Source organism: Haliotis rufescens, unplaced genomic scaffold, assembly GCF_023055435.1.
Source record: "Haliotis rufescens isolate VD_foot unplaced genomic scaffold, xgHalRufe1.0.p SCAF_33, whole genome shotgun sequence".
Taxonomy (NCBI): domain Eukaryota; kingdom Metazoa; phylum Mollusca; class Gastropoda; order Lepetellida; family Haliotidae; genus Haliotis; species Haliotis rufescens.
Genome location: NW_025964035.1, coordinates 4,934,614 through 4,960,640, shown reverse-complemented (window position 1 = coordinate 4,960,640; position 26,027 = coordinate 4,934,614). Strand labels below are relative to the sequence as shown.

At 41.5% G+C, this 26,027-nt stretch overlaps 2 protein-coding genes across 3 annotated transcripts in view; one reads left to right on the top strand and one right to left on the bottom strand.

Moving 5' to 3' along the window:
- The window catches only part of LOC124150307 (GTPase IMAP family member 7-like), a 30,019-nt gene extending 23,607 nt beyond the window's left edge, over positions 1 to 6,412 (bottom strand). The window contains exon 1 of one of the 2 annotated variants that reach the window (XM_048380804.1): positions 6,124 to 6,412. The gene's annotated coding sequence lies outside the window, so the exon portion shown is untranslated. The remainder of the gene's footprint in view (positions 1 to 6,123) is intronic. The other variant, XM_048380803.1, reaches the window with a different exon arrangement.
- A 1,139-nt stretch (positions 6,413 to 7,551) lies between these two features.
- On the top strand, positions 7,552 to 25,074 carry LOC124150312 (thioredoxin-like protein 1). The gene is made up of 9 exons (XM_048380807.1): positions 7,552 to 7,740; positions 10,126 to 10,222; positions 11,219 to 11,389; positions 12,715 to 12,837; positions 16,221 to 16,287; positions 18,723 to 18,816; positions 20,624 to 20,702; positions 22,054 to 22,158; positions 22,800 to 25,074. The coding sequence occupies exons 1-9, from the start codon at positions 7,640 to 7,642 to the stop codon at positions 22,827 to 22,829; spliced, it is 867 nt and encodes a 288-aa protein (XP_048236764.1). The 5' UTR covers positions 7,552 to 7,639; the 3' UTR covers positions 22,830 to 25,074.
- Positions 25,075 to 26,027: the final 953 nt, after the last annotated feature.

The following is a 26,027-nucleotide window of genomic DNA, read 5'->3' as shown; positions in this document are numbered from 1 at the left end:
AAAAGTCTTAGACTTTAGTCGCACCCGACTTAATTGGCTGTCTATGCATCTTGTCAATATCTTGTCAAAGTGTTGTTTTAGCTACCCTCTCTTTGTCACTGTTATACAGTTGCTTAGCTAATCCACTTGTGTATTGGCTCTGATTCAATTAATCAGTGATAGTAGTATAAAGTGAGGGCGCAGACGCTGGTTTTGGTTGAGGGAGGTTGAGTGAAAATAGGGAAGGTGATTGGCTGATCCAAGTCACGTGATCGGATAGGATGACTCATGCATCAACAGCGCGTCGGGAAAGGGCGGGGAATGAAAGGTGTGTGTTTATAAGACAGAAAAGAATTCGTAAGTAAACAACAGTAAAGGGTATTCAATAGAGCTATGCGTATGGCGTGCTGCCCTGAATAGACAAGCAGCCCAGTTTGAATTGAGCGCGCTTGACAACTCACGTGACCACGTCGTTTCAAATTGTTTATTGGTCGTAATGGTTTCGTTAATTTCAGGCGTTAGTAGAAATTACAATTAGTGTACAACTCACGTAGTCGTTTCAAATTGACCGCGCTCGCGAGAGCGTGCGATCTGGTTTGATGAATGCAGGGTGTGTGTTGAAAGTACGACCATACCGCAATAGAGACGGGTTATGTCAACACGATATACGCCGGGTAATGTAGGTAGGGAAAAAAAATGTACGTCTAGCTGGATCAAATTCATCTTGTACTTTCTACACGTTGTACACCATGAACGTTAGACAACCTGTATAGAAAAAAATATAGACAAAATAGATAAGACTTCACAATCAGCAAGCTAGCAGTGTCGTTTAATTACATTTAGCGCGCAAGAACGAGGTAGTCACGTCACCCTGCATTGACTATAACGCTGAAGGCAGCCGGATTTCGAATCACCCGGCGCTGCGTACTATTGTGAACCATTTGTAAAGAATTATTCAGCCCTGTCCCGACTTGCATAGTTGATGTTTCAATGCTAGCTTTTCCATTAAACGCGATGACAAATAAGCCCTACGGTTTGAGTTTTAACCGTGTAACATGATGTGCACAGTTTTACTTCAGAACGTGCTATTTTGAAAATAGATAGAAAACTGATAAGTACATGTACCAGTGTGACGGCACGAAGCTAGGTTTGTTGGGAAAGTGATGGAAGCAATCTATAGGACATTTTCATGTTTACAATACTCACCCTTAATTCGAAGAGAGAACAGAGTTTATCATGGAAAATTGTTTGACGAGGAAAATGTTTTATTGGAATATATGTCGAAGTAGGTTTATTCATAGCTAATGTATAGCAGAGAGACTAAGCGACCGACCGCCCATAACAATGTCAACATACCCCGGCCTTAGAATTAATGTCAACATACCAGCCTCGCCTGAAGCTTCCCATTCATAAATTGTGTGAGCAGTGTCCCGTATTCATGATATGTCAGGGAAGATGTGTTGTACATTTGTTATTTTTAAAGGGAGTTATTTCAGAGAGGCGGGACTGACAAACCGATCCCCGTCAGTCGCCGATAAGCATGGGTTACTGGGCCTGCTGCCTGTGGAAGCCAAAGGTGAAGACCATCAAGGATTATTTACCAGTGTGTATTGTAAAACCAAATTAAAATACACATACTGATCGCTTTTTTAACATACTCACAAGTGTGCTGTGGAGAAAAGAGTGTCTTCCAAGATTCCCTGCACGTGTAAGACAGTATAAACTCTACAGTAGTGTAGCCCGAAAAACAGTTTTACTCTCGCCAGCAAACGTATTGGACGTGAACAACATGAAGAAAGAATCAGAGATTAGACTTGACCCTAGAGATATATTTAGGAAGACTACGTTGAGAAAATCACAACAGAGAAAGAAACCACAAGCAGCCAAGAAGTCGACGCTGAAGACAAAGAAGAGACAGGTAACACCTAAAATGAAAACGATGACAACCAAACAGGTATCGAAGACAACACCCCAACCCGTGAAAATACAACATGTGTCGGAGGTGAAGGCTGTGGTGGAACGGGCACTTGCTGCCTTGAAGCGTCAACAGAGTCAAGGGTATAAAAGAAAGCTTCATACCCTCTAATCGCACACCGTATTGGATCACCATGGGGGTTGCCACCTGTCCGGACTGTGAAAAAATGTTTTCAAGGAGAGATGTCATGTTACGACACAGGAGAAACAAACATAGCATACCGCCGCCGTTACAAGCCCACCCGCCGCTGCAAGTCCACCCACCATTACAAGCCCACCCGCTAACGCCGCCGACGCAAGTCCAACCGCTGCCGCCGCTGCGTCGAGCCAACCCGCCGTTACAAGCACATGCGCCGCTGCCATCGCAAATCCACTCGTGGCTGCCTCATTTACCATGTATATCTGATCTTCGAGAACAATTCAAGTTCCTGATTCCCTCAAATGCGCTCGTTGTGGGACCCAGTGGTTGTGGAAAGTCTGTGTTTACCTCTCATGTTCTCCGGCATGGCCTGATCCAGCCCCAACCTACCCGCATCGTTTGGTGTTATACTCAATGGCAGCCATTATATAAGGACCTCACTGAGCAACTGCCTCAGCTGACCTTTGTAAAAGGAATTCCCTGCGATATCTTGGACGAGGATTACTTTGATGCTTGTCAACAGAACGTGTTGGTCCTGGATGAATCCCTGGACGAAGCAAAGCACGACAAGCGTATTTCGCGGCTGTTTACTCAAACCTCACATCACAAGAATGTATTGATCTTTCTCTTGATACAAAATCTGTTTCCGAGAGGTAAGGAATCGAGAGACATTGCTTTGAACGCGCATTATGTCACCCTGTTTCATTCCCCCATAGATAAACAGCAAATCAAACGCTTCGCTCGTAGAGTTTTCCCCGAACATATGGATCACTTTATGCCTATGTATGAAAAGGTTACTGAAACACCCTATGGACAACTCACCATCGATCTAAAACCTACCACCAAAGATCAGGTTCAGACTGTGCTGTTGTTCTCCTGTTTTCCTCATTTATGAGGTTAACATGCAGTCGATCCTTATCTTTGGTGGTAGGTTTTAGATCGATGGTGAGTTGTCCATAGGGTGTTTCAGTAACCTTTTCATATATAGCCATAAAGTGATCCATATGTTCGGGGAAAATTCTACAAGCCAAGCGTTTGATTTGCTGTTTATCTATGGGGGAATGAAACAGGGTGACATAATGCGCGTTCAAAGCAATGTCTCTCGATTCCTTACCTCTCGGAAACAGATTTTGTATCAAGAGAAAGATCAATACATTCTTGTGATGTGAGGTTTGAGTAAACAGCCGCAAAATACGCTTGTCGTGCTTTGCTTCGGCCAGGAAATCATCCAGGACCAACACGTTCTGTTGACGAGCATCAAAGTAATCCTCGTCCAAGATTACAAAGGTCAGCTGAGGCAGTTGCTCAGTGAGGTCCTTATATAATGGCTGCCATTGAGTATAACACCAAACGATGCGGGTAGGTTGGGGCTGGATCAGGCCATGCCGGAGAACATGAGAGGTAAACACAGACTTTCCACAACCACTGGGTCCCACAACGAGCGCATTTGAGGGAATCAGGAACTTGAATTGTTCTCGAAGATCAGATATACATGGTAAATGAGGCAGCCACGAGTGGATTTGCGATGGCGGCGGCGCATGTGCTTGTAACAGCGGGTTGGCTCGACGCAGCAGCGGCAGCGTTAGCGGGTGGGCTTGTAATGGCGGGTGGACTTGCAGCGGCGGGTTGGCTTGTAACGGCGGCGGTATGCTATGTTTGTTTCTCCTGTGTCGTAACATGACATCTCTCCTTGAAAACATTTTTTCACAGTCCGGACAGGTGGCAACCCCCATGGTGATCCAATACGGTGTGCGATTAGAGGGTATGAAGCTTTCTTTTATACCCTTGACTCTGTTGACGCTTCAAGGCAGCAAGTGCCTGTTCCACCACAGCCTTCACCTCCGACACATGTTGTATTTTCACGGGTTGGGGTGTTGTCTTCGATACCTGTTTGGTTGTCATCGTTTTCATTTTAGGTGTTACCTGTCTCTTCTTTGTCTTCAGCGTCGACTTCTTGGCTGCTTGTGGTTTCTTTCTCTGTTGTGATTTTCTCAACGTAGTCTTCCTAAATATATCTCTAGGGTCAAGTCTAATCTCTGATTCTTTCTTCATGTTGTTCACGTCCAATACGTTTGCTGGCGAGAGTAAAACTGTTTTTCGGGCTACACTACTGTAGAGTTTATACTGTCTTACACGTGCAGGGAATCTTGGAAGACACTCTTTTCTCCACAGCACACTTGTGAGTATGTTAAAAAAGCGATCAGTATGTGTATTTTAATTTGGTTTTACAATACACACTGGTAAATAATCCTTGATGGTCTTCACCTTTGGCTTCCACAGGCAGCAGGCCCAGTAACCCATGCTTATCGGCGACTGACGGGGATCAGTTTGTCAGTCCCGCCTCTCTGAAATAACTCCCTTTAAAAATAACAAATGTACAACACATCTTCCCTGACATATCATGAATACGGGACACTGCTCACACAATTTATGAATGGGAAGCTTCAGGCGAGGCTGGTATGTTGACATTAATTCTAAGGCCGGGGTATGTTGACATTGTTATGGGCGGTCGGTCGCTTAGTCTCTCTGCTATACATTAGCTATGAATAAACCTACTTCGACATATATTCCAATAAAACATTTTCCTCGTCAAACAATTTTCCATGATAAACTCTGTTCTCTCTTCGAATTAAGGGTGAGTATTGTAAACATGAAAATGTCCTATAGATTGCTTCCATCACTTTCCCAACAAACCTAGCTTCGTGCCGTCACACTGGTACATGTACTTATCAGTTTTCTATCTATTTTCAAAATAGCACGTTCTGAAGTAAAACTGTGCACATCATGTTACACGGTTAAAACTCAAACCGTAGGGCTTATTTGTCATCGCGTTTAATGGAAAAGCTAGCATTGAAACATCAACTATGCAAGTCGGGACAGGGCTGAATAATTCTTTACAAATGGTTCACAATAGTACGCAGCGCCGGGTGATTCGAAATCCGGCTGCCTTCAGCGTTATAGTCAATGCAGGGTGACGTGACTACCTCGTTCTTGCGCGCTAAATGTAATTAAACGACACTGCTAGCTTGCTGATTGTGAAGTCTTATCTATTTTGTCTATATTTTTTTCTATACAGGTTGTCTAACGTTCATGGTGTACAACGTGTAGAAAGTACAAGATGAATTTGATCCAGCTAGACGTACATTTTTTTTCCCTACCTACATTACCCGGCGTATATCGTGTTGACATAACCCGTCTCTATTGCGGTATGGTCGTACTTTCAACACACACCCTGCATTCATCAAACCAGATCGCACGCTCTCGCGAGCGCGGTCAATTTGAAACGACTACGTGAGTTGTACACTAATTGTAATTTCTACTAACGCCTGAAATTAACGAAACCATTACGACCAATAAACAATTTGAAACGACGTGGTCACGTGAGTTGTCAAGCGCGCTCAATTCAAACTGGGCTGCTTGTCTATTCAGGGCAGCACGCCATACGCATAGCTCTATTGAATACCCTTTACTGTTGTTTACTTACGAATTCTTTTCTGTCTTATAAACACACACCTTTCATTCCCCGCCCTTTCCCGACGCGCTGTTGATGCATGAGTCATCCTATCCGATCACGTGACTTGGATCAGCCAATCACCTTCCCTATTTTCACTCAACCTCCCTCAACCAAAACCAGCGTCTGCGCCCTCACTATATACTACTAGTGATCATTGTCAGAATACATTAGGTGTGTGATCCTTTATATTTATATTGTCGCCTATTAGGTGTTATTAATAAACCTGGGAACCTGTTATCACGTTTTCATTATCACTTTATTCTTGTTTAATGCCATCCAGGGTCCCGTTTCACTAAGCGATCTTAGCACTAAGATGATCGTTACTCCCATTTTTTAATATAGGCTTATGACAGTCGTAGAGCTGCGATCGCTTTGTGGAACAGGGCCCTGGTCACTGGAGCACAGCTCCCTGATATTTCAACCTTATGTTAAAAAGTATTTAAGTGTTAATTTCCTAATGACTCACGAATCACTATTTTGCAATACACATTTAGCTGAAATTAAACACCATACATACCTTAGACTGTCTTTTATCGTCACAAGTTCTCCTGTGTGTACCTGTACACCTCGATGTAGTCCTACAGTAGTGTCCTCGCACACCTTATTTTCGAACAAGAAATAAGTCCTTGACAAAAGGCCTGACCGTCACTCCCTCGTCTGTATATTTGGCTGCTCTCGAGTGACGTCACCTCTATTTGACACCCGAATGAAAGATGATATCGAGCAGGACTCCAGAGGTAATGCTACAAAAGTAGGTTGAGCTGTAGGTGGACGGAAATGGGACTATTGCATTACAAATCTGTGAGGAGAGGCACTGGACCTTGTCAATGAGTCATGTTTTCCTCGGGAATAGCTACTTCTGTGTATAGGCGTAATACACCGGCGCCATGTCAATCTCATTAAAATCAGATCTAAGTTCCCGCTGTCGCAAAGCTTTGTTTAGCGATACCGAGGGCGAGAACTAAGATCTGATTTTAATGAGATTGACACCAGGGGATCGTTTTCTGTCAACACCGTCCTCCTTTCCAGATCTACCATCATGACTTAAGATTCTCCCATCGTATTCAAACCTATGGACAAACTATGGAACAGGTTTATTTTCAGTGCAAAAGTACACTTCAGTATCAAAAGCAAATCCCCCAGATACAATGTACATGTATTTTAACAAGTGGTTTCAATTTGTAAAGACATCTTAATGTCCTAACCGAGGAGGAGGTTTTTAGACCCGTGAAGATGCGGGCAGACTAGATCTTCAGCAACCCATGCTTACCGTAAAAGGCGACTATGTTTGTCGTAAGAGGCGAGTAACGGGATCGGGTGGTCAGGCTCGCTGACATGGATGATGCATGTCATCGCATCTCAATTGCGTAGAAATGTGTTCATGATGTCAATCACTAGATTGTCGAGTCTGGCGATGCATCGAAATGACTGTATTTGCTCTAGTTTTAAAAAAATCAACGTTAGCTGTTCAATATTTATTGGTTTTCGATTATTTTAGGAACAACACGAACAGTAATGTCGAGTCATAGAAGACAAAGGCTTCCTAACAAGAACTGTGTTTAAAATTAAAAAGTAAAATAATCAAAATATTTGGAGTTGTCATCCGTATTATTATAACTTTTTAACTCTGGACGCAATCCGAATATTCTTTGTGGCTCCCTGACTTGGTTGATGCATGTCATCGGATCCCAATTGCGTGGATCGATGCTCATGGTGTCAATCACTGGATTGTCTGGTAAAGACTCGATTATTTACAGATAATCGTCATATAGCTTGAATATTGCTGAGTGCGGCGTTAAACAACAAACAAACAAAATTAGGACTACACCAAGTCTATACATATTATCATCCATTTTGACAAAATATTTAGCGGCTTGCTTGACCGTTTTGGCGCTGGTCCGTTTTGGCGTTATTCGTACGAAGAGTTAACTCCCCTACAGGAAATACATCAAAATTATCTCCCTTTTCCCCTCCACATTTGTTTTGAGCTTAGTCATTTTCTCCGACGCTATAGGTAATTTGTTACAGTGATCATGACTACAAACTACAAGATTGTCGCGGAGGACCCCCAGTTTCAACAAGAACTTACAAGTGCTGGATCGAAACTAGTTGTAGCGGATTTCTTCGCTACGTGGTAAGCTGACTAGTGACTGTGAAACAAGACGAACTTATTCTGATTGAATCATGAATGAAAACATTCGTACGTTTCTCGCTAAAGGCTACGTTTCAGACATCCACTATGTGCGTGGTTACGCGGACAACCTATCATCGATTACTTCGGTTTATGGTCATCCGTTCCGGAATTCAACTGTTTGGTCAATAGTCTCATTAGGCCATGTTTATGCCCGTTGTGGTGGTCACATGTGACAATAATCACTGATCAATTATTGACTGATCATTTAAAGGCGATTATAAAGATGTGTCAAATAGATACTAAGGTAAATTCATAGATTCCTGTAGACTGACACTGTCATTCTAGACACAAATCGAGTCGATACCACGATAGTTTTGATTTGCATTTCTTCTTTTTGTTCACTAGGATTGGTGGTAGCAAGGATAGTCGTGAACGATTACACAGTCAAATTCTCTCACTTAACCTGTGAAGATTCCGGGGTCTTCAGCAACCCATGCTTGCAATAAAAGGCGACTAACAGGATCGGGTGGTCAGGCTTGCTGACTTGGTTGATGCATGTCATCGATCCCAAATGTGTGGATCGATGGTCATGATGTCAATCACTGGAGTGTCTGGTCCAGACTCGATTATTTACAGACGGCCGTCATATAGCTGGAATATTTCTGAGTGCAGCGTTAAACAATAAACCAACCAACCAAATCTGACTTATCTCAATGTATACTGAAACGCTGTGTTCAAGATTAAACGGGTCTAAATGCTCAGAAACAACGCTTGTATATTTATTCGTGCTAGGGAATTCCCAGGTGTTTCCCCAAGAATGTGGAAGTAGTCCGTCAGTGTTTTCATCATTTCAAGAAGACAGTCAAAATGTGTCGTTCTTACACTTATAAACATCACTTCGCAACCTCTCATACAATGGAAAAGCTGTACATTGTGTACACTTCACTGTTTTAAACTGCAAATTAATATTTGTATGTATAATCTATGGCTAATCTTGTCAACAATCGCTCTAACAATGCTAAAGTGATGGTGTAAATCCTGCTTGGTAACCATGCAGGTAGCAGATGTTCCGTAAGTCCAGGGGCGGTCGGGTAGCCTAGTGGTTAAAGCGTTCGCTCGTCACGCCGAAGACCCGGGTTCGATTCCCGACATGGGTACAATGTGTGAAGCCCATTTCTGGTGTCCCCCGCCGTGATATTGCTGGAATATTGCTAAAAGCGGCGTAAAACCATATTCACTCACTCACTCCGTAAGTCCAACTTAAATGTGGATACACAGCCCATTTTTATATTGTGTTGTCTGTATATGCTGTAATAGTGTTTTTTTATGTTCTAATTTCTAAAACTAGTTTTAAAGTGAAAACTGTGATATATTCATGATGTTACTAGTTGTTGTACTGTCCATTGATAACAGTATTTATATAATATAAATGCATAACTTGTTCAAGTCACGATGTGACATATTGCAGATATTGGCTTTAAGTATCAACTGACTAACCCAATGCGATGTTGAACCCAACTATTAGGGGTGTCACGATAAATCGAAATATCAATATATTTATATTGCCATTGGTAAGCACTTAAAGTCAATAAATCGATTGTTAAATCAGTTTCTGATCAATAGTGTCGATTTGGTATGGTAATGGTAATGTGGAAGTTTCTTTTTCTTAAAAAATAAAGATAAAGAAAAAACAAATCGGTCATATCTCAAACTTTACTTTTTATCCCCCGCCCAACGGGGATATAGAAACGGGCTCCGTCCGTCACGTTTCATTTCCGGAGCATAACTAATAAACCGTTCAATATTTTTTCATCAAACTTTGCAGGTCTGTCAGGTACATGCTGAACTGGTGCCTTTTGCTATTGCAAAATTTAAAAAAAAATTTTTTTACGTTTCCATGGCAACAAGATGGACTTAGGTTCTGTGAGGGTAGGGTACGTTTCCGGAGCATAACTCATAAACCGTTCAATATTTTTTCATCAAACTTTGCAGGTCTGTCAGGTACATGCTAAACTGGTGCTTTTTGCTATTAAGAAATTTTAGAAATTTTTATTTTTTACGTTTCCATGGCAACAAGATAGACTTAGGTTCTGGAAGGGTAGGGTTCATTCCGGAGCATAACTCATAAACCATTAGCCACGTTAGTGGCAAACTCTTGTTATTTGTTGTTATGGTTATCACATTCAAAGGAAACTTCAGTTCCAAGGTTTAATTCAACTCTAAAATCCATCTAAAATGATACACTGAAAAGTATTGATATTTATCGCAACAGTTGCCTGCAATATCGATAGTTATCGCAATAGTTTCTTTCAATATCAATAGTTATCGTAATAGTGATTTCCAGACTAACAGTCACCCCTACCAACCATCTCCCCCCTGTTGCAGGTGTGGTCCGTGTCAGAGGATAGCGCCAGTGTTCCAGGAGCTGAGTTCCAACTATCCCAATGCAGTCTTCCTTAAAATTGACGTTGATCAGTGTCAGGTAAGTAGAAGCAAAATGTCAGTTGGGGACTTACCATTTGAATTTCGATGGGGGGTGGGAGATGGGGGGAGTGGAGCCTGATGTTGAAAAAATATTTATTACAGAATGTACTGTAAAAAGTGTTTTGATTATGAATTATTTGCTTGACATGCTCCAGTAAAAACAATTGGCCCTTCCAATGATCGAAAAAATATTCTTTTTCAATTCCCCAGAATGTTTAATGGTTGGTTCCTAAAGCTATCATATTATAATTTAATTAAAAATATTGGTATATTGCGTTTTTCAAAATCATCGTGCATAATATCTTGTTGGCAATGTTTACCATGAAGATCAGGGATAGAACAGGTCTTCAGCAACCCATGATTGCCATAAAAGGCGACTATGCTTGTCTTAAGAGGCGACTTATGGGATCGGGTCGTCAGGTGCAGTGACTTGGTTGATGCATGTCATCGTATCCCAATTGCGTTGATTGATGCTCATGGTGTGAAAGCGTAAGTGAAAATCCGAATAAAAAATATGATATCCAGAAATTTGCAACTGATTCCTTTGATTGAAGTGCACAGGATTGCCAGTATACCACAATATGAAATACTAATGAATAATTATCATAATGCATTTAAAATAATATCGGTATATCGCTTTTCTAAATCATTATGCATTATATCTTTTGGCAAAATTTACAAATCGTAAGTGAAAATTCGAATCAAAATTATGATATACAGAAATTGAAAAAGCGAAGCTATTTGTGACCAGCTTCCTATATATAATGTAATATGACGATTGCAAAGTTGTCAAAAGGTTGCGGGGAAAGGTTTTTTTATTCATAGCAAATCACAGATGAAAGAAGTTCTGAACGTATGCAGTATATTGTAGTACGTATCGCACTACATGAATCAGTATTGCAATAAATTGCAAAAAATAGGTCGGGCCAATACCAAATCAATCAATCATCCAACTAAACATCCAATGAATCCATTTATCACTTGTGTTGTCCAGGAAACGGCTCAGACACAAGGCGTGTCCGCCATGCCAACATTCATGTTCTACCGGAACAAGGTGAGGATCGACACCCAGAAGGGAGCTGACCCCAAGGCCCTGGAGGAGAAGATAAAGAAGTGGTATGGGGAGGAAGATGAAGGGGAGGAGGAGGTCATCGTCAAAGGACATGTCAGTTGAAACATTTTATATTCACTCAATAAGTGACAGTGGGGTGGCCAAGTGGTTAATGCGTTCTCTTGTCAACCTGAAGGCCAGGGTTTAATTCCCCACGTGGATACAATATGTGAAGATTGAGTCCCTTGTGGTATTGCTAGGATAAAGTGGCATAATACCATATTCACTCAAGGATGATACCCGTGAAGATCCGGGTTCGAATTTTTCTTCAGCAACCCATGCTTGTCCTAAGAGGCGACTATGCTTGTCGTAAGAGGCGACTAATGGGATCGGGTGGTCAGGCTCGCTGACTTGGTTGATGCATGTCATTGTATCCCGTTTGTGTAAATCGATGCTTGTGATGTCAGTCACTGGATTGTCTGGTCCAGATTTGATTATTTACTGATCACCGTCATATACATGATGTAGGTGGAATATTGCTGTGTGCAGCGTTACACAAACAAACAACCAATACAAAGATAAAGAGGAGGAGGCACAGGCTCACAGTTTTAATCGCTAACTCCCATAGATTTACATGCATCAACCAAGTCAGCGAGCCTGACCACCTGATCCCGTTAGTCACCTCTTATGACAAGCATGGCTTGCTGAAGACCTATTCTACCCCGGATCTTCACGGGTCTAATAATACGTTAACAAATAACAAAGCGTAAGTCAATTATTGATGCAAAACATTTCATCTCCGTAGTTCATAATTTGTTCTCTTCGATATAAGGATGAAACCACTCGTGAAGACCCGGGGTAGAATAGGTCTTCAGCAACCCATGCTTGTTGTAAGAGGCGACTTACGGGATCGGGTGGTTGACTTGGCTGATTCATGTCAGCATATCCCAATTGCAAGAAACGATTGAGAAGAACCTGCAGTATATATAATATTAGTGCTTTGAGCACAGTCTGTGGAGGCTCTCGCAATATAAGTACACATTATTATGATGATGATTATTATTATTATAATATTAGTGCTTTGAGCACATTGTGTGGAGACTAGCGCAATACAAGGACACATTATTGTGATGATGATGATGATGATGATTATTATTATTATAATATTAGTGCTTTGAGTACATTGTGTGGAGACTAGCGCAATACAAGGACACATTATTGTGATGATGATGATGATGATGATTATTATTATTATAATATTAGTGCTTTGAGCACATTGTGTGGAGACTAGCGCAATACAAGGACACATTATTGTGATGATGATGATGATGATGATTATTATTATTATAATATTAGTGCTTTGAGTACATTGTGTGGAGACTAGCGCAATACAAGGACACATTATTGTGATGATGATGATGATGATGATGATGTTCCAGATGGATCTGTCCACCCTCATCACCAAGGCTGGATGCGAGTGTCTGAATGAATCTGATGACCACCCCCTTGCCCACGCCCTCTCCCAGAAAGGAGGTTACTTGGAGTCAGATGTGGATGAACAGGTACTTGAGAAACAAGCTTTTGTTCTGTTTGTTTGTTTGTTTGTTTGTTGTTTGACACCGCACTCAGTAATTTGGCCACAGCCTTGCCCATAGTTAATTAAAAGTTCACTCCTTCATACCAATATTTTCGACCATGACAGAAAAAAGGGCTCCTTTTCAGGGATTTGAATATGCCTGGTGTGTTCCATACCGATATTTTAAGTTTGTATTTTCCTGTTTCCAATAAAGGTCATGATTCTGAATTTTAAACTTATCCTATGACTCACTATGCATGTCTTCTTTCTTCTTTGATGCTTGAACAGAGTTTCCACCCGAATACATCACGCATGACCATGGTCACCTACATAACCTGATCATGTGCTTCCTGTATCTGTCCATCTTCCCAAGGCAAGAGTGTCCACTAGCCTTTTTATCAAAGTCTTGTTTCTTCCACCCTTGCAACATCAAGCCCACTTTCCTGTGCTATGATTGGACTATCGCACATATTGATAGTCCAATCAGAGAACGTTTAACAAAATCAACATCCAACATCGTTATCTGTTCCCCTATTGTAGTCGCCATCTTTGTGAAGCTACACAAGATAAGAACAGCGATCTGATTGGATATTGTGTTTTCATTACAAGGGGCACAACTCGTGATCTACGCGAAGTGGCGCCAGGGTCGAGCCAAGAAAAGTGGGCTTGATGAGGCAAGGGTAGAAACTAGGCTTTAATATAGGCTAGTGAACACGCTTACCTCGGGAAGATGTCGTGTTTTGTCAATAGAGAATATGTTTTGGTCTATTTTTCTCAATGGACTCCCTGTCATAGCGCAGCCATTTTTATACCACGCTTAGGTCCTGGGTCATTGTCTATTACAATGGCGCTGGTCACCTCAGATACCAGTATGGTCCTGGCCACAGCTCCCTCCGGTGTAACGATTGCTGTCACTCCTTCGACTGTTCCCTTGCTCGTGGCATCTCATTCGGATGATCGTTCTGACTCCTTGAGTACAGCTTACAGTCCTCAAGGAGATCAATCAGCTACTCACCAACCTCTTTGGGATCGCGGTTTCCAATCACGGTTCCAAGCCTCGGCACTCCACTGTCCAGCATTCAGCTTCAAATGGGCAGAATCGATTATAGACATTCAGGATAGGGTGACCGCACATTGTTTTAGCACTCGAAGATCGACAATACCACACCGATTTTACCCAGTCGTCTCGTCCTGCCACTATGCTTCATGGAGATGACTGCTCCTCTGCTTGCTTCCTGTGTTATAGCTACACTGGCTCCTATGGGAGTGCACTTGGGAGTGCTCTATCTTTTGGGACTACCAACATTGTCGTCAGGACTCTCAAGGTTGGGATGTTCATCGATACAGCCCTTATTCAGGCCCCCCGGGAAGGTTTTCCCACTCACATAGACTCCTGATAGGGATATCCATACCTGTCGTCTTATCTGTACTTTTACTGGACTCTCTCTAGCCCAAGATGCCCAAATTACCTGACTTTACCGAAAGGACAGTCACTGATCTTCCCCAGCTTATTGTCGTTGGTCTTTGACGTTACCTCAGTGAGATCTGCTGAACCACTCCGCCATCTATGCAGTTACTCCCTGCTTCTTGGGATGACAGGGACCAGCCTCTTGACCCGGAACTGAACTTTGACTCTCTTGAGCATGTTGAGCAGGCAGACACCAAGGTCATACAGCAACAAACGGATTCGTGATTCCTGCTGTTGCGACCAGCTCAACTCTCATTCTGGTTCCTTTCCAGCCTGCTTCAGTCCACCTCTACCTTGACTGGGGCGGTCGGGTAGCCTAGTGGTTAAAGCGTTCACTCGTCATGCCGAAGACCCAGGTTCGATTCCCGACATGGGTACAAAGTGTGAAGCCCATTTCTGGTGTCCCCCGCCGTGATATTGCTGGAATATTGCTAAAAGTGGCGTAAAACCATACTCACTCACTCACTCACTCTACCTTGACACATCAACCATGGGCTGGGGTAGGGGGCTGGGGTCCTACGACAAGCATTGCCTTTGGCTGTGAAACTGTCGGAATCTCACTGGTTGGTGCAGCTCTGTTCCTCTCACCTCTGATACAGCTGGACATCAATGTGGTAGTTTGGCACAGGATTACATGCATGAATCATTTGTTTGGGAGGTGACCATGGTGACCATGGTGATGCTGGGATGTGTTCAGGTGAATTGTTTTTTAGAAGCTGGAAACTCTGTGTCCACATAGGATCGAAGAAGAAAAAAGAAATGCATAGTGTGACATATGATAAGTATCTGAATGTACAATTTATTTGAAAATATCCAATTTTGTTTTATATATTTTTTTAAATCTTTTTGTTTGTTTTGTTTAACCCCACACTCAGCAATATTCCAGCTATATGATGGCGGTAGGTAAATATAATCGAATCTGGACCAGACAATCCAGTGATTGACATCATTAGCATCGATTCAGGCATTTGGTATACGATGACATGCATCAACCAAGTCAGTGAGCCTGATCATCCATCCCATTAGTCGCCTCTTACGACAAGCATAGTCACCTTTTAGGGCAAGCATGGGTTGCTGAAGACCTGTCAGGTAATCACAATGGGGACTTAATGGATTGGGAACTGCTTGAATCGTTGCTCATGATATCAATCACTGCATTGTCTGGTCCAGACTCGAATATTTACTCGAATTTTGCTGAGCATGGCACTGAAACAAGAAACTAACAATTGACCTGTATATCCATACACAAGTGGGTGATGGCACTGTCACAAGAAACTAACAATTGACCTGTATATCCATACACAAGTGGGTGATGGCACTGAAACAAGAAACTAACAATTGACCTGTATATCCATACACAAGTGGGTGATGGCACTGAAACAAGAAACTAACAATTGACCTGTATATCCATACACAAGTGGGTGATGGCACTGAAACAAGAAACTAACAATTGACCTGTATATCCATACACAAGTGGGTGATGGCACTGAAACAAGAAACTAACAATTGACCTGTATATCCATACACAAGTGGGTGATGGCACTGAAACAAGAAACTAACAATTGACCTGTATATCCATACACAAGTGGGTGATGGCAGTGGAACAAACTAACAATTGACCTGTATATCCATACACAAGTGGGTGATGGCAGTGGAACAAACTAACAATTGACCTGTATATCCATACACAAGTGGGTGATGGCACTGAAACAAGAAACTAACAATTGACCTGTATATCCATACACAAGTGGGTGATGGCACTGAAACAAGAAACTAACAATTGACCTGTATATCCATACACAAGTGGGTGATGGCACTGAAACAAGAAACTAACAATTGACCTGTATATCCATACACAAGTGGGTGATGGCAGTGGAACACTTTCATCCTCTCTGTTGCAGCTCATCATTAGCTTGGCCTTCTCCCAGCCAGTGAAGCTTCACTCTCTCAAGGTGAATGGGCCAGCAGGTAGGAAGTCCTTGGCTTGTTTTAACAGAGCTCCAGATAAGCTGCGTATCAGAAATGCAGAAATACGCAGTAAAATAAAATCCAAGCGTATCAAAAACGCAACGAACATTACAGATACGCTACAAAAATAAAACTTGTGCGTATCATCAAAATATTGTGAAGTAACCCTGCGTATTTGATTAGCGAATCAGCAACTTATTTTGAAATTATAAACGGGCATTCTGTCAACCTTGCCAAACTCCACGATGACAGTTACATCATGATCATTTGCCATCACACTTTCTTGTGGAAGTATTGTGGTATTTGTGAGTCCTATAAAGCTCTCTAACCCACATGACACCGGTTTGCAGGGACTAGAGGAATAGTGTTGTTAAATATTTAACTTAAATACCCAAATGTGTAAAAACTAGTGGGTTACAGAAATTTGAATATCCAGATAGAATTACTGATACCCAATGATTTTAAAATGCATGGGTAAAATACCCACAACACCAAAAACTTATCTGGAGCTCTGTTTTAATGTACGGGGCGGACGGGTAACCCAGTGGCTAAAGCGTTCATTCGTCTCACCGAGTTCGATTCCCGACATGGGTACAGTGTGTGAAGCCCATTTCTGGTGTCCCCGGCCTTGATATTGCTGGAATACTGCTAAAAGCGGTGTAAAACCAAACTCACTCACTCACAGTGGTATCAACTTCATTAACATATCTCACTGCGTGAAGATCATATCCACTCCATAGGAACCGGGCAGGGACGAGACCTTGTCGGAAATAAAGAATAACTGAAGAAACCAATTATCAAATTATCAGTCACTGACAAGTGAAGTGTGATCTTTAACAGTATATCATCAGCTTTACAGCGCTCCAGATAAGCTGCTTATTAGCATAACATACACAAAATAAATTGCCATAACTCAATATATTTTGAGATCCTCGTGTACAAATATGCATGATTTGTCCTTTCCCTCCCCAATAGGATAACAGCTCTGTGTTTAATTACCCTATGTAATCTTTTCAGCTTAAGTGCCCGAATAGTTTTGCACATCCAGAGCTCAAGATAAGCTGCGTCTTTGCATAAATTATGCATTAAATAAACTGAGATTCGCAGACAAATCAAATCCTAGCATATCAAATGCACAGCAAAAACTATAAATACATTATGAACTATTAGATAACTATTAGATAAAACAGTTGCGTATATTACAACTCTCAGATAAAAAGATTGTGTATCAGCCGATCGCAAACTTCTCTTACCAACAGTTGCATTTGGAAAAGCTTGTGAGAAAAAAATACTGATAGATGCCAATTGAAAAGCATATCATGCCAATGTACATGTTGTATCTTAAAAGTCGCTGATTGGTATTTAAAAAAAGGGCCTTTCTTACAATGCTAGGTTTTGCAAACTGAAATGGCTTCACGGAGAGGTTCACTACTATCTACATAGTTCTAAATTATTTTCAGGGATGAAACAGGTTTTAAGTTAAAATACCCAAATGTCAAGAGACGTGGGTAGAAAAAGTTGGAATACCCCCTAAGAATTGTGGATACCCAGTCAAAATGAAACCCCTGGGTAAAATACCCCAGTAACCAAAAGCTTATCCTTAGCTCTGACACATCTATATTTGCTGTGGTGTGCAGGCACCGTCTATACTTATACTCTACCGCAGGGAATAATGCACAATAGGGCTCTGTCTCGCTTATTGCAACTGGAGACCCATGAAGAACCGGGGTAGAATAGGTCTTCAGCAACCCATGCTTGCCGTAAAAAGCCAACTATGCTTGTCGTAAGAGGCAACTAACGGGATCAGGTGGTCAAGCTCGCTGACTTGGGTGTTTGTTTGTTGTCTAACGCCGCACTCAGCAATATTCCAGCTATAATGACGGCGGTCGGTAAATAATCAAGTCTGGACTAGACAATCCAGTGATTGACATTATGAACATCAATCCATGCAATTGGGATCGATGACATGCATCAATCAAGTCAGCAAGTCTGACCACCTGATCCTGTTAGTTGCCTCTTACGACAAGCGTGGGTTGCTGTTGACCATCACAGTTCGGATTTATTTAGAAAATAAAGAAACTTGGTTTTTTTTCAGTGTGGAAATGAACACACAGCATGTGATTGTGATTGACCAAATTCATGATAGAATCTGAAGGGATCGTTGTCAAAGGCACCACAATTTGATTTAAGAGTTGCATCCCTTGGACCTATGATCGTGGGTTTGATACCCAGTTCGCCCCAATTATGTTTCCGGCTTCTTCGGCCCGATTCTAGTGATAAATGTCAAAGACCTGCATCACTTCGGGCTTTTCTCCCACTTTAAGCTGACACACTGTGATACAATCGGAATACTCTTCAAATTGCCGACAATCACATCTCACTCACTGAAGGGATCCATGGTTCCTGGATAACATGTTTGTGTGATTCTATTTCAGAAAATGCGCCCAAAACAATAAAACTGTTCATCAACCAACCAACCACACTTGACTTTGATGCTGCCGACTCCATGGAACCTGTACAGAAATTCATGTAAGTGACGAAGGTGGGAAACCCGGGACAGAGCGTGGACTCATACGTGACCAACTCGTGTTATTCCGGGACAAGCCGAATAGCGACTCGTGCCCCTCTCATTGCCATTTTTGCAACCGGGTTCCGTCTTAACGCAAGCGGGCATACCTAAAACATTTGTCAACTCTTTGCGTAATGGTTTACATATATTTCCCAATATATTATATATATTTCAGATGCAAGTTAGAGCACATTGGGACATGCGGAATTACACAGTATGATTGAATACATTTAACTGTGTCTTGGATATATTTTTAGATGCAAGACATATATAAAATCAAAAATTATTTCTGAGGGATTCTTTGATGAAGAACTTGAAATCATATGCGCATTCTGATTGGTTTGTCGTATTTTCGCACATAACATTCATCGATAGGGGGATGAGTCTTCTTGCAGGTTACGGAAAGGGGCAATAGGTGACGAATGAGCTTGGACTTTTAACATGATTAACAACTAAGGGAGGTCACTCTAATTTACGAGGTGTTGAGTAGCCCTACAGGTTACACACTACCAAATGTTTTCCCATAGACGTCTGTAGTAACGTTATATTTTTTTTTAAATAACTAAGCATTCAGCAGCTATTACCTGTACGTGTGTGCACAGTTTGGCCTTAGAGCAGCAATATAAAAAAATAAATGACTAGCTTAGCCAGCTCCTTTTCGGAGTACGGGAAGCTAAACACACCACCCCCAGTTCCGCACCAAATATCACCTACTTGAAAATAGCTGCGGTCACATTCAGCATAAGTCATAGTGTTGTAAAAGACAGGACTAAATATAGAAAATCATGGTCAGTTTTAATAACTGGATGGATGTACATTTAAAAGACATAAAAATCTTACACAATATCGTCCAATCACAGCCTGCAGATATCTCTCAATCTGCACTGAAGGCCGCACTGTCCCAACGGGTTCTGATTTGGTGTAGTAGAAACTGTTGGTCACCAAAACACGCAACATGTTATGCACGCTTCAATCATAACTTCCTTGTCAAATTATTTTTCACAAAGCTGCAGTTTTTTAAAGGAGGGCCTGCAGGTTCTAATGTTTGTTGGTCCTGAAGGCTGTTTATTAGTTTTCAAACACTGACTTCAATCTGCTACAACTAACAGTCATCTGATATATACTTACACTACATAATTGATAGGGGTGACTATTGGTCTGGAAATCACTATTGCGATAACTATTGATATTGCAAGCAACTATTGCGATAACTATTGATAGTTTTCAGTGTATCATTTTAGATGGATTTTAGAGTTGAATTAAACCTTGGAACTGAAGTTTCCTTTGAATGTGATAACCATGACAACAAATAACAAGTAAAGTTTGAGATATGACTCATTTGTTTTTTCTTTACCTTTATTTTTTAAGAAAAAGAAACTTCCCCATTACCATGTGTAAATTACTACCACTCATGATCAAAAGAAAACCAAAATTGAACAGCATTGCATGTATTTTATTGATATGGTAAATACAATTGAAACTATCGATATTCCTACCTGAAATAGATACTATTGATTGGAAACTGTTTTAACAATCGATTTATTGACTTTAAGTGCTTACCAATAACAATATATCGATATTTTGATTTATCGTGACACCCCCAAATAATTAATTTGATCTAATGGATATAAAATTTTCATCGCTCACTCATTCAACCACTCACTCACTCACTCACTCACTCAACCACTCAACCACTCACTCAACCACTCGCTCGCTCAACCACTCACTGGCTCAACCACTTACTCAACCACCCACTCTGTGTTGCAGACTTACACCTGAAGATGTCAAGGAAGGCGCTCTTGTCCAGCTTCGCTATGTTAAATTCCAGAATGTACAGAACATCACAGTAGGTATTTGTGTTCTTTGTTATGTGACCGGTGAAGATCCGTGAAAGAATAGTTCTTCAGCAACCTTTGCTTGTTGTAAGAGGCGACTAACAGGATCGGATGGTCAGGCTCACTGACTTGGTTGATGCATGTCATCGTATCCCAATTGATAGATGCTCATGATGTCAATCACTAGCTTGTCTGGTCCAGACTTGATTATTTACATACCGCTGTCATATAGCTGGAATATTGCTGAGTGCGGCGTTAAACAACAAACATCTATTTATGTGCCTTCCTGATGTGACTGGAATACTCACTAATTTATTCACTCATACTGCTGAGTATTAATACTATGCCAATAATCATAAAATATTCTTGTCCCTAATTACATATTGAAATAATTTTCTTGCTACCGGTAAATCTCATCTCCACACCCTGAGGATTCCAGGATGGAATTAGTCCCCAGGAACCTGTGCTGGTCTTACGAGGGCTGGTCAAGACGTTCTAAACCAGACTAACTTTCAACTCTGGGCCATAACAAAGTCATAGTCAATGTAGTACATTGTTTGAGTCGTTCATTGCATGTGTATTTGGTCTGTTGAGGCCGTTTGTATATTCGTGACAGCCAGTTGAACATGATAGGGGTCCAAATGGACACAGAAAAGGAACAGAACGAGTACCAAGCAGTCATCAAGTTTTTGACTTTGGAGAAAAGTACTCCCCAAGAAGTTCATGACAGCATGTCACAAGTGTATGGGGATAAGTGCCCTAGCTATACCACTGTTAAACGTTGGGCAGCTATGTTTAAGGCTGGGAGAACAAGCCTTGATGATGACCCTAGGTCTGGACGTCCCTCAACTTCCATCAATGAAGATTCAATAAAAAGGATAGAAAAACTTATACCATCAGATAGACGTATTACCAGTGCTGAAATTGAGGAAGACACCGGTCTAAGCCATGAGTCCATTAAAACTATTATTGATGAACATTTACAGATGAATTAGATATCTGCAAGCCTTGGAGGTTTTCCACTTTTGTCAACTCGTGTTGATATATTTGACATGAAAAGAGTGAGATTCTCTATATCATCCAACATCATTCTTCCAACTTTTTCAGTTTGTAGACAGTAATAAGCAGTGTCTTCAGTGTAAAAAGTACAGCTGACAGCTTCAGTAGCAGAGCCAATAGTGATGTCATTTGATTGTGACGTCATGGTAACAGTGAGGTCACAATGGTCTGCAAAGCATTGTGATGCAATTTCATGCTTCATCTCACCCAAGCAATAACTCCTGTGGGAGACAGTTTTGGATGACAAATGATGTTTGTGATACAGGACCACACTCCGCTAATAATCTATTTATCCATATGCAGGTTTTTATCAAAGATAACCTCGGTGACGCGGAGACAACGCAGATTGACTACCTGGGTATCATCGGCAGTCCCGTGCAGGCAACCAACATGTCAGACTTTAAGCGGGTAAGCATTGCTGTCGCCGCAGCTCTTGTCTACTCAGACAAAATCTCATTAAAACCAGATCTTAGTTCTCGTTACCACTAAACAAAGATCTGAGGACATCCCATTACGGGTCACGTCAGACCGCAAACTTTGACCAACCAATAGAATGACCAATCAGAAGGCAGCTTTCTCTTGCTTTACGGCACAAATTTCAAATTGGCGACTACTCTTGAAAAAAATATTTTGACAAATTCTCGATTACCGGTACAAATTTGAAACCTGAACAAAAAAACATTCTTGAATGGCTAATAGATGGTTTAGATTGTAAGGATTCAGTCGTTAAACCCGTAACTATCGTTCGGAATACCAATGTTAAAGTTTTCGAGATTGCATTATTAGAAATCACATTCCAACTGTCACTTTCATAATCTGGTAAGCAACGCACTGATTGGTCGGATGAGAGGTCGTTCTGACATGACCCCTAATGGGATGTCTTCAGATCTTTGTTTAGCGGTAGCGAGAACTAAGATCTGATTTTAATGAGATTGACTCAGACCCCATGGGGATTCCGGGTTAGAATTTGTCCCCAACAGCCCAATGATGATATAAACAATCAACAAACAAACAATAATAAAATCAGATATTTGACAATTCTTTTCCAGGTTGCGGGGAAGAAAGGCGAGAGTCACTGAACGAGGTCTGCGTCAAGAATGATGAATTATCTCCCTTGGATTGAAATACTAATGGACATGACAACAGGCCATGTGAAGCCACATTTAACTTGACCAGACAAGTACAGGAACAGGTTCATGTGGCTTTAGGGGTTTATCTAGACTTGCTCACAGTCACCAAGGCTGCAACAAATGACAGTTCAAATTCCCAATTTGAATATAAAGTTACCCAATTCCGTGTGATTTATGAAAATAAGGACAGTAAAAAAATCATTTTTGAACAGTGTTACAAGCTTGTCCCGATTAACCTGCCAAGCTTCTTCCTAGATAAATCCCTGAGGCTTGGTTTGCCATTTCGGAAGAATCATTGAATGAAAGACCTTAAGGTCAGGCTGGATGAAGTGGATTGTTGTCAATATGTTTGGGCTCAGGGGTTATGAAAGAAACACAGCGAGATTCATTTCCAGTTTTGAATCATTGTAATTGTTTTTGCAACATTTAGGAAATTATCAAAAATAGTTTGTAGAATTTTGTCACTTCGTTCATGGGGCTGACAGTGAAAATGTATTTGATATTTTTCAAGTACAAGCATACTACTCAGGGGTGGATCAAGGATTTTGAAAAAGGGTGGGTTCCACCGGGGCCATTGGTAAAATATACACAGGGTGTATGAGGGTAAATATAACTGCATACTTCATAACAATTATTCATGAGCTCATGACCGTTGCTACTTGTTTGTTTTAAGATACTCCACATCATCGTCCTGAAACAGTTAAGATTCTTGTTACTGTTACATGACCCTGTTGACATTACGCATGTTTGTATTATCTTCAATGCACTGTAGGTAATCAGGGCGGTCGGGTAGCCTAGTGGTTAAAGCGTTCACTCGTCACGCGGAAGACCCAGGTTTGATTCCCACAAGGGTACAATGTGTGAAGCCCATTTCTGGTGTCCCCCGCTGTGATATTGCTGGAATAGTGCTAAAAGCGGCATAAAACCATACTCACTCACTGTAGGTAATCCTGTTGAGATGTTGATCTTTCCAATGGTTTATGACAATAGCTTCTCAGAATTGAGTTTGGAAAGTGGATGTTAGGTGATTATTTGGTTCCCAATCTGTGGTATGCATTGTCACAACCTTGATACTTGGGAACCCCTTTTGATAATGAATATAAAAAACAAATTAGGCTGCCCTGTGCATGTTGGCTTTGATTGCCATAAATTTTTATAGTTCATGTCTGTTCTGAATAAAGATCATCCCACAAGGTTGATTTGCTCTTTGTATGGAGGTGACGGGTCAATATCTGTGTGTTTTGTGTACAACCAGTCATTGGTTCAAATTACAGATTTAGCTTACAACTGTTGGTCTGCCAGCACTGTACCTACTCGCAGGTTCCTTGATAGACCCCATTTCTGTTGTCCAACTAGTCCACAGCTCATTTCAGACAAGTGGCTTAAGTAAAATAACAAGATTTTAGGAGAAAAATAACTTGATTTCAGGAGAAAACTACTTGTCAGTTTCTACTGGACTGGAGGCCATTCACAAGAGACTCATTCTTTATCACTTTTTTGTCTACAAGAGGGGCAGTCTGGTAGCCTAGTGGTTAAAGCGTTTGCTCGTCATGCCGAAAACCCAGGTTCAATTCCCGACATGGGTACAATGTGTGAAGCCCATTTCTGGTGTCCCCCGCCGTGCTATTGCTGGAATATTGTTAAAAGCGTTGTAAAACCATACTCACTCACTCACTTTTGTCTACAAGACTCCAAGTAATTGAAAGTGTCCATTCTGTGTCAGACTCTCTGGTCTGGATACACAGTCAGTGTTATTGTACAGGCCATCTCTCTGTGTATTTTAAATGAAGTGTATGTCATTTGTAAATGATACCCTGAATAAAGAAGGATGGAAGTTTGTATCAGTTGTTTCTTAAGTTGAAAACGGGGGGTCGGGTAGCCTAGTGGTTAAAGCATTTGCTCATCACGCCGAAGACCTGGGTTCGATTCCCGACATGGGTACAATGTGTGAAGCCCATTTCTGGTGTCCCCCGCCGTGCTATTGCTGGAATATTGTTAAAAGCGTTGTAAAACCATACTCACTCACTCACTTTTGTCTACAAGACTCCAAGTAATTGAAAGTGTCCATTCTGTGTCAGACTCTGGACTGGATACACAGTCACAGTGTTATTGTACAGGCCATCTCTCTGTGTATTTTAAATGAAGTGTATCTCATTTGTAAATGATACCCTGAATAAAGAAGGATGGAAGTTTGTATCAGTTGTTTCTTAAGTTGAAAACAGCGCGGCCGGGTAGCCTAGTGGTTAAAGCGTTCATTCGTCACGCCAAAGACCTGGGTTCGATTCCCGACATGGGTACAATGTGTGAAGCCCATTTCTGGTGTCCCCGCCGTGCTATTGCTGGAATATTGCTAAAATCGGTGTAAAACTATTCTCACTCACTTAAGTTAAAAACAGCAGGTTCGTTTGCCAAGCCACTGATCTTGGTTTGATCCTGGATGAAGCTGCAATGTGTACAGCCTATTTCAGGTGTCCCCCTGCCAGGATATTTCTGTAATGTTGAATAAACGCATACTGGAGTCTCCCCAACTTCTTGAAGCCATTGTCAGGGAGCCTAGTGGTTAAAGCGTTCGCTTGTCACACCGAAGACCCAGGTTCGATTCCCGACAGGGGTGCAATGAGTGATGGTGTCCCCCGCTGTGATATTGCTGGAATATTGCTAAATGCGGTGTAAAACCATACTCAGTCACTCACTCTTCAGCCTCACAGAAGTTGATTCACTTCGGAAAGGAAGCTTTTCTAAGCTTTTCTCAAATATGATATTCAATAACATTAACGTTGTATTTACTTAAAATTAAGCAGGTATTATTACGCACTTATAGGTGGGTGACCCGTGAATATCCGGGGTAGAATAGGTCTTCAGCAACCCATGTCTGCCGTAAAAGGGGCGGTCGGGTAGCCTTGTGGTTAAAGCCTTGCTCTTCACGCCGAAAACCTGGGTTCGATTCCCGACGCTCACTTAATGCCAAGACATCACCTCCATGATGTAGTGAGGTGAGGTGAGGTGAAATTGGGTTTAACGTCGCGTCCAAGATTATTGCACTTATATAGCGACGTGCATGTACGTGTGTGTGTGTGTGGCTGCTTGTACTAGTCCGGACTGATGCCGATTTATAGTGCTTGCACACTGAGATACCATGCGCAGTTA

Coding starts and splice junctions, on each gene's coding strand:
- LOC124150312 (XM_048380807.1), top strand. CDS start 7,640: ATGACTACAAACTACAAGATTGTCGCGGAGGACCCCCAGTTTCAACAA. Junction 18,817..20,623: donor GAACCTGTACAGAAATTCAT/GTAAGTGACGAA, acceptor TCTGTGTTGCAG/ACTTACACCTGAAGATGTCA. Junction 20,703..22,053: donor AGAATGTACAGAACATCACA/GTAGGTATTTGT, acceptor ATCCATATGCAG/GTTTTTATCAAAGATAACCT.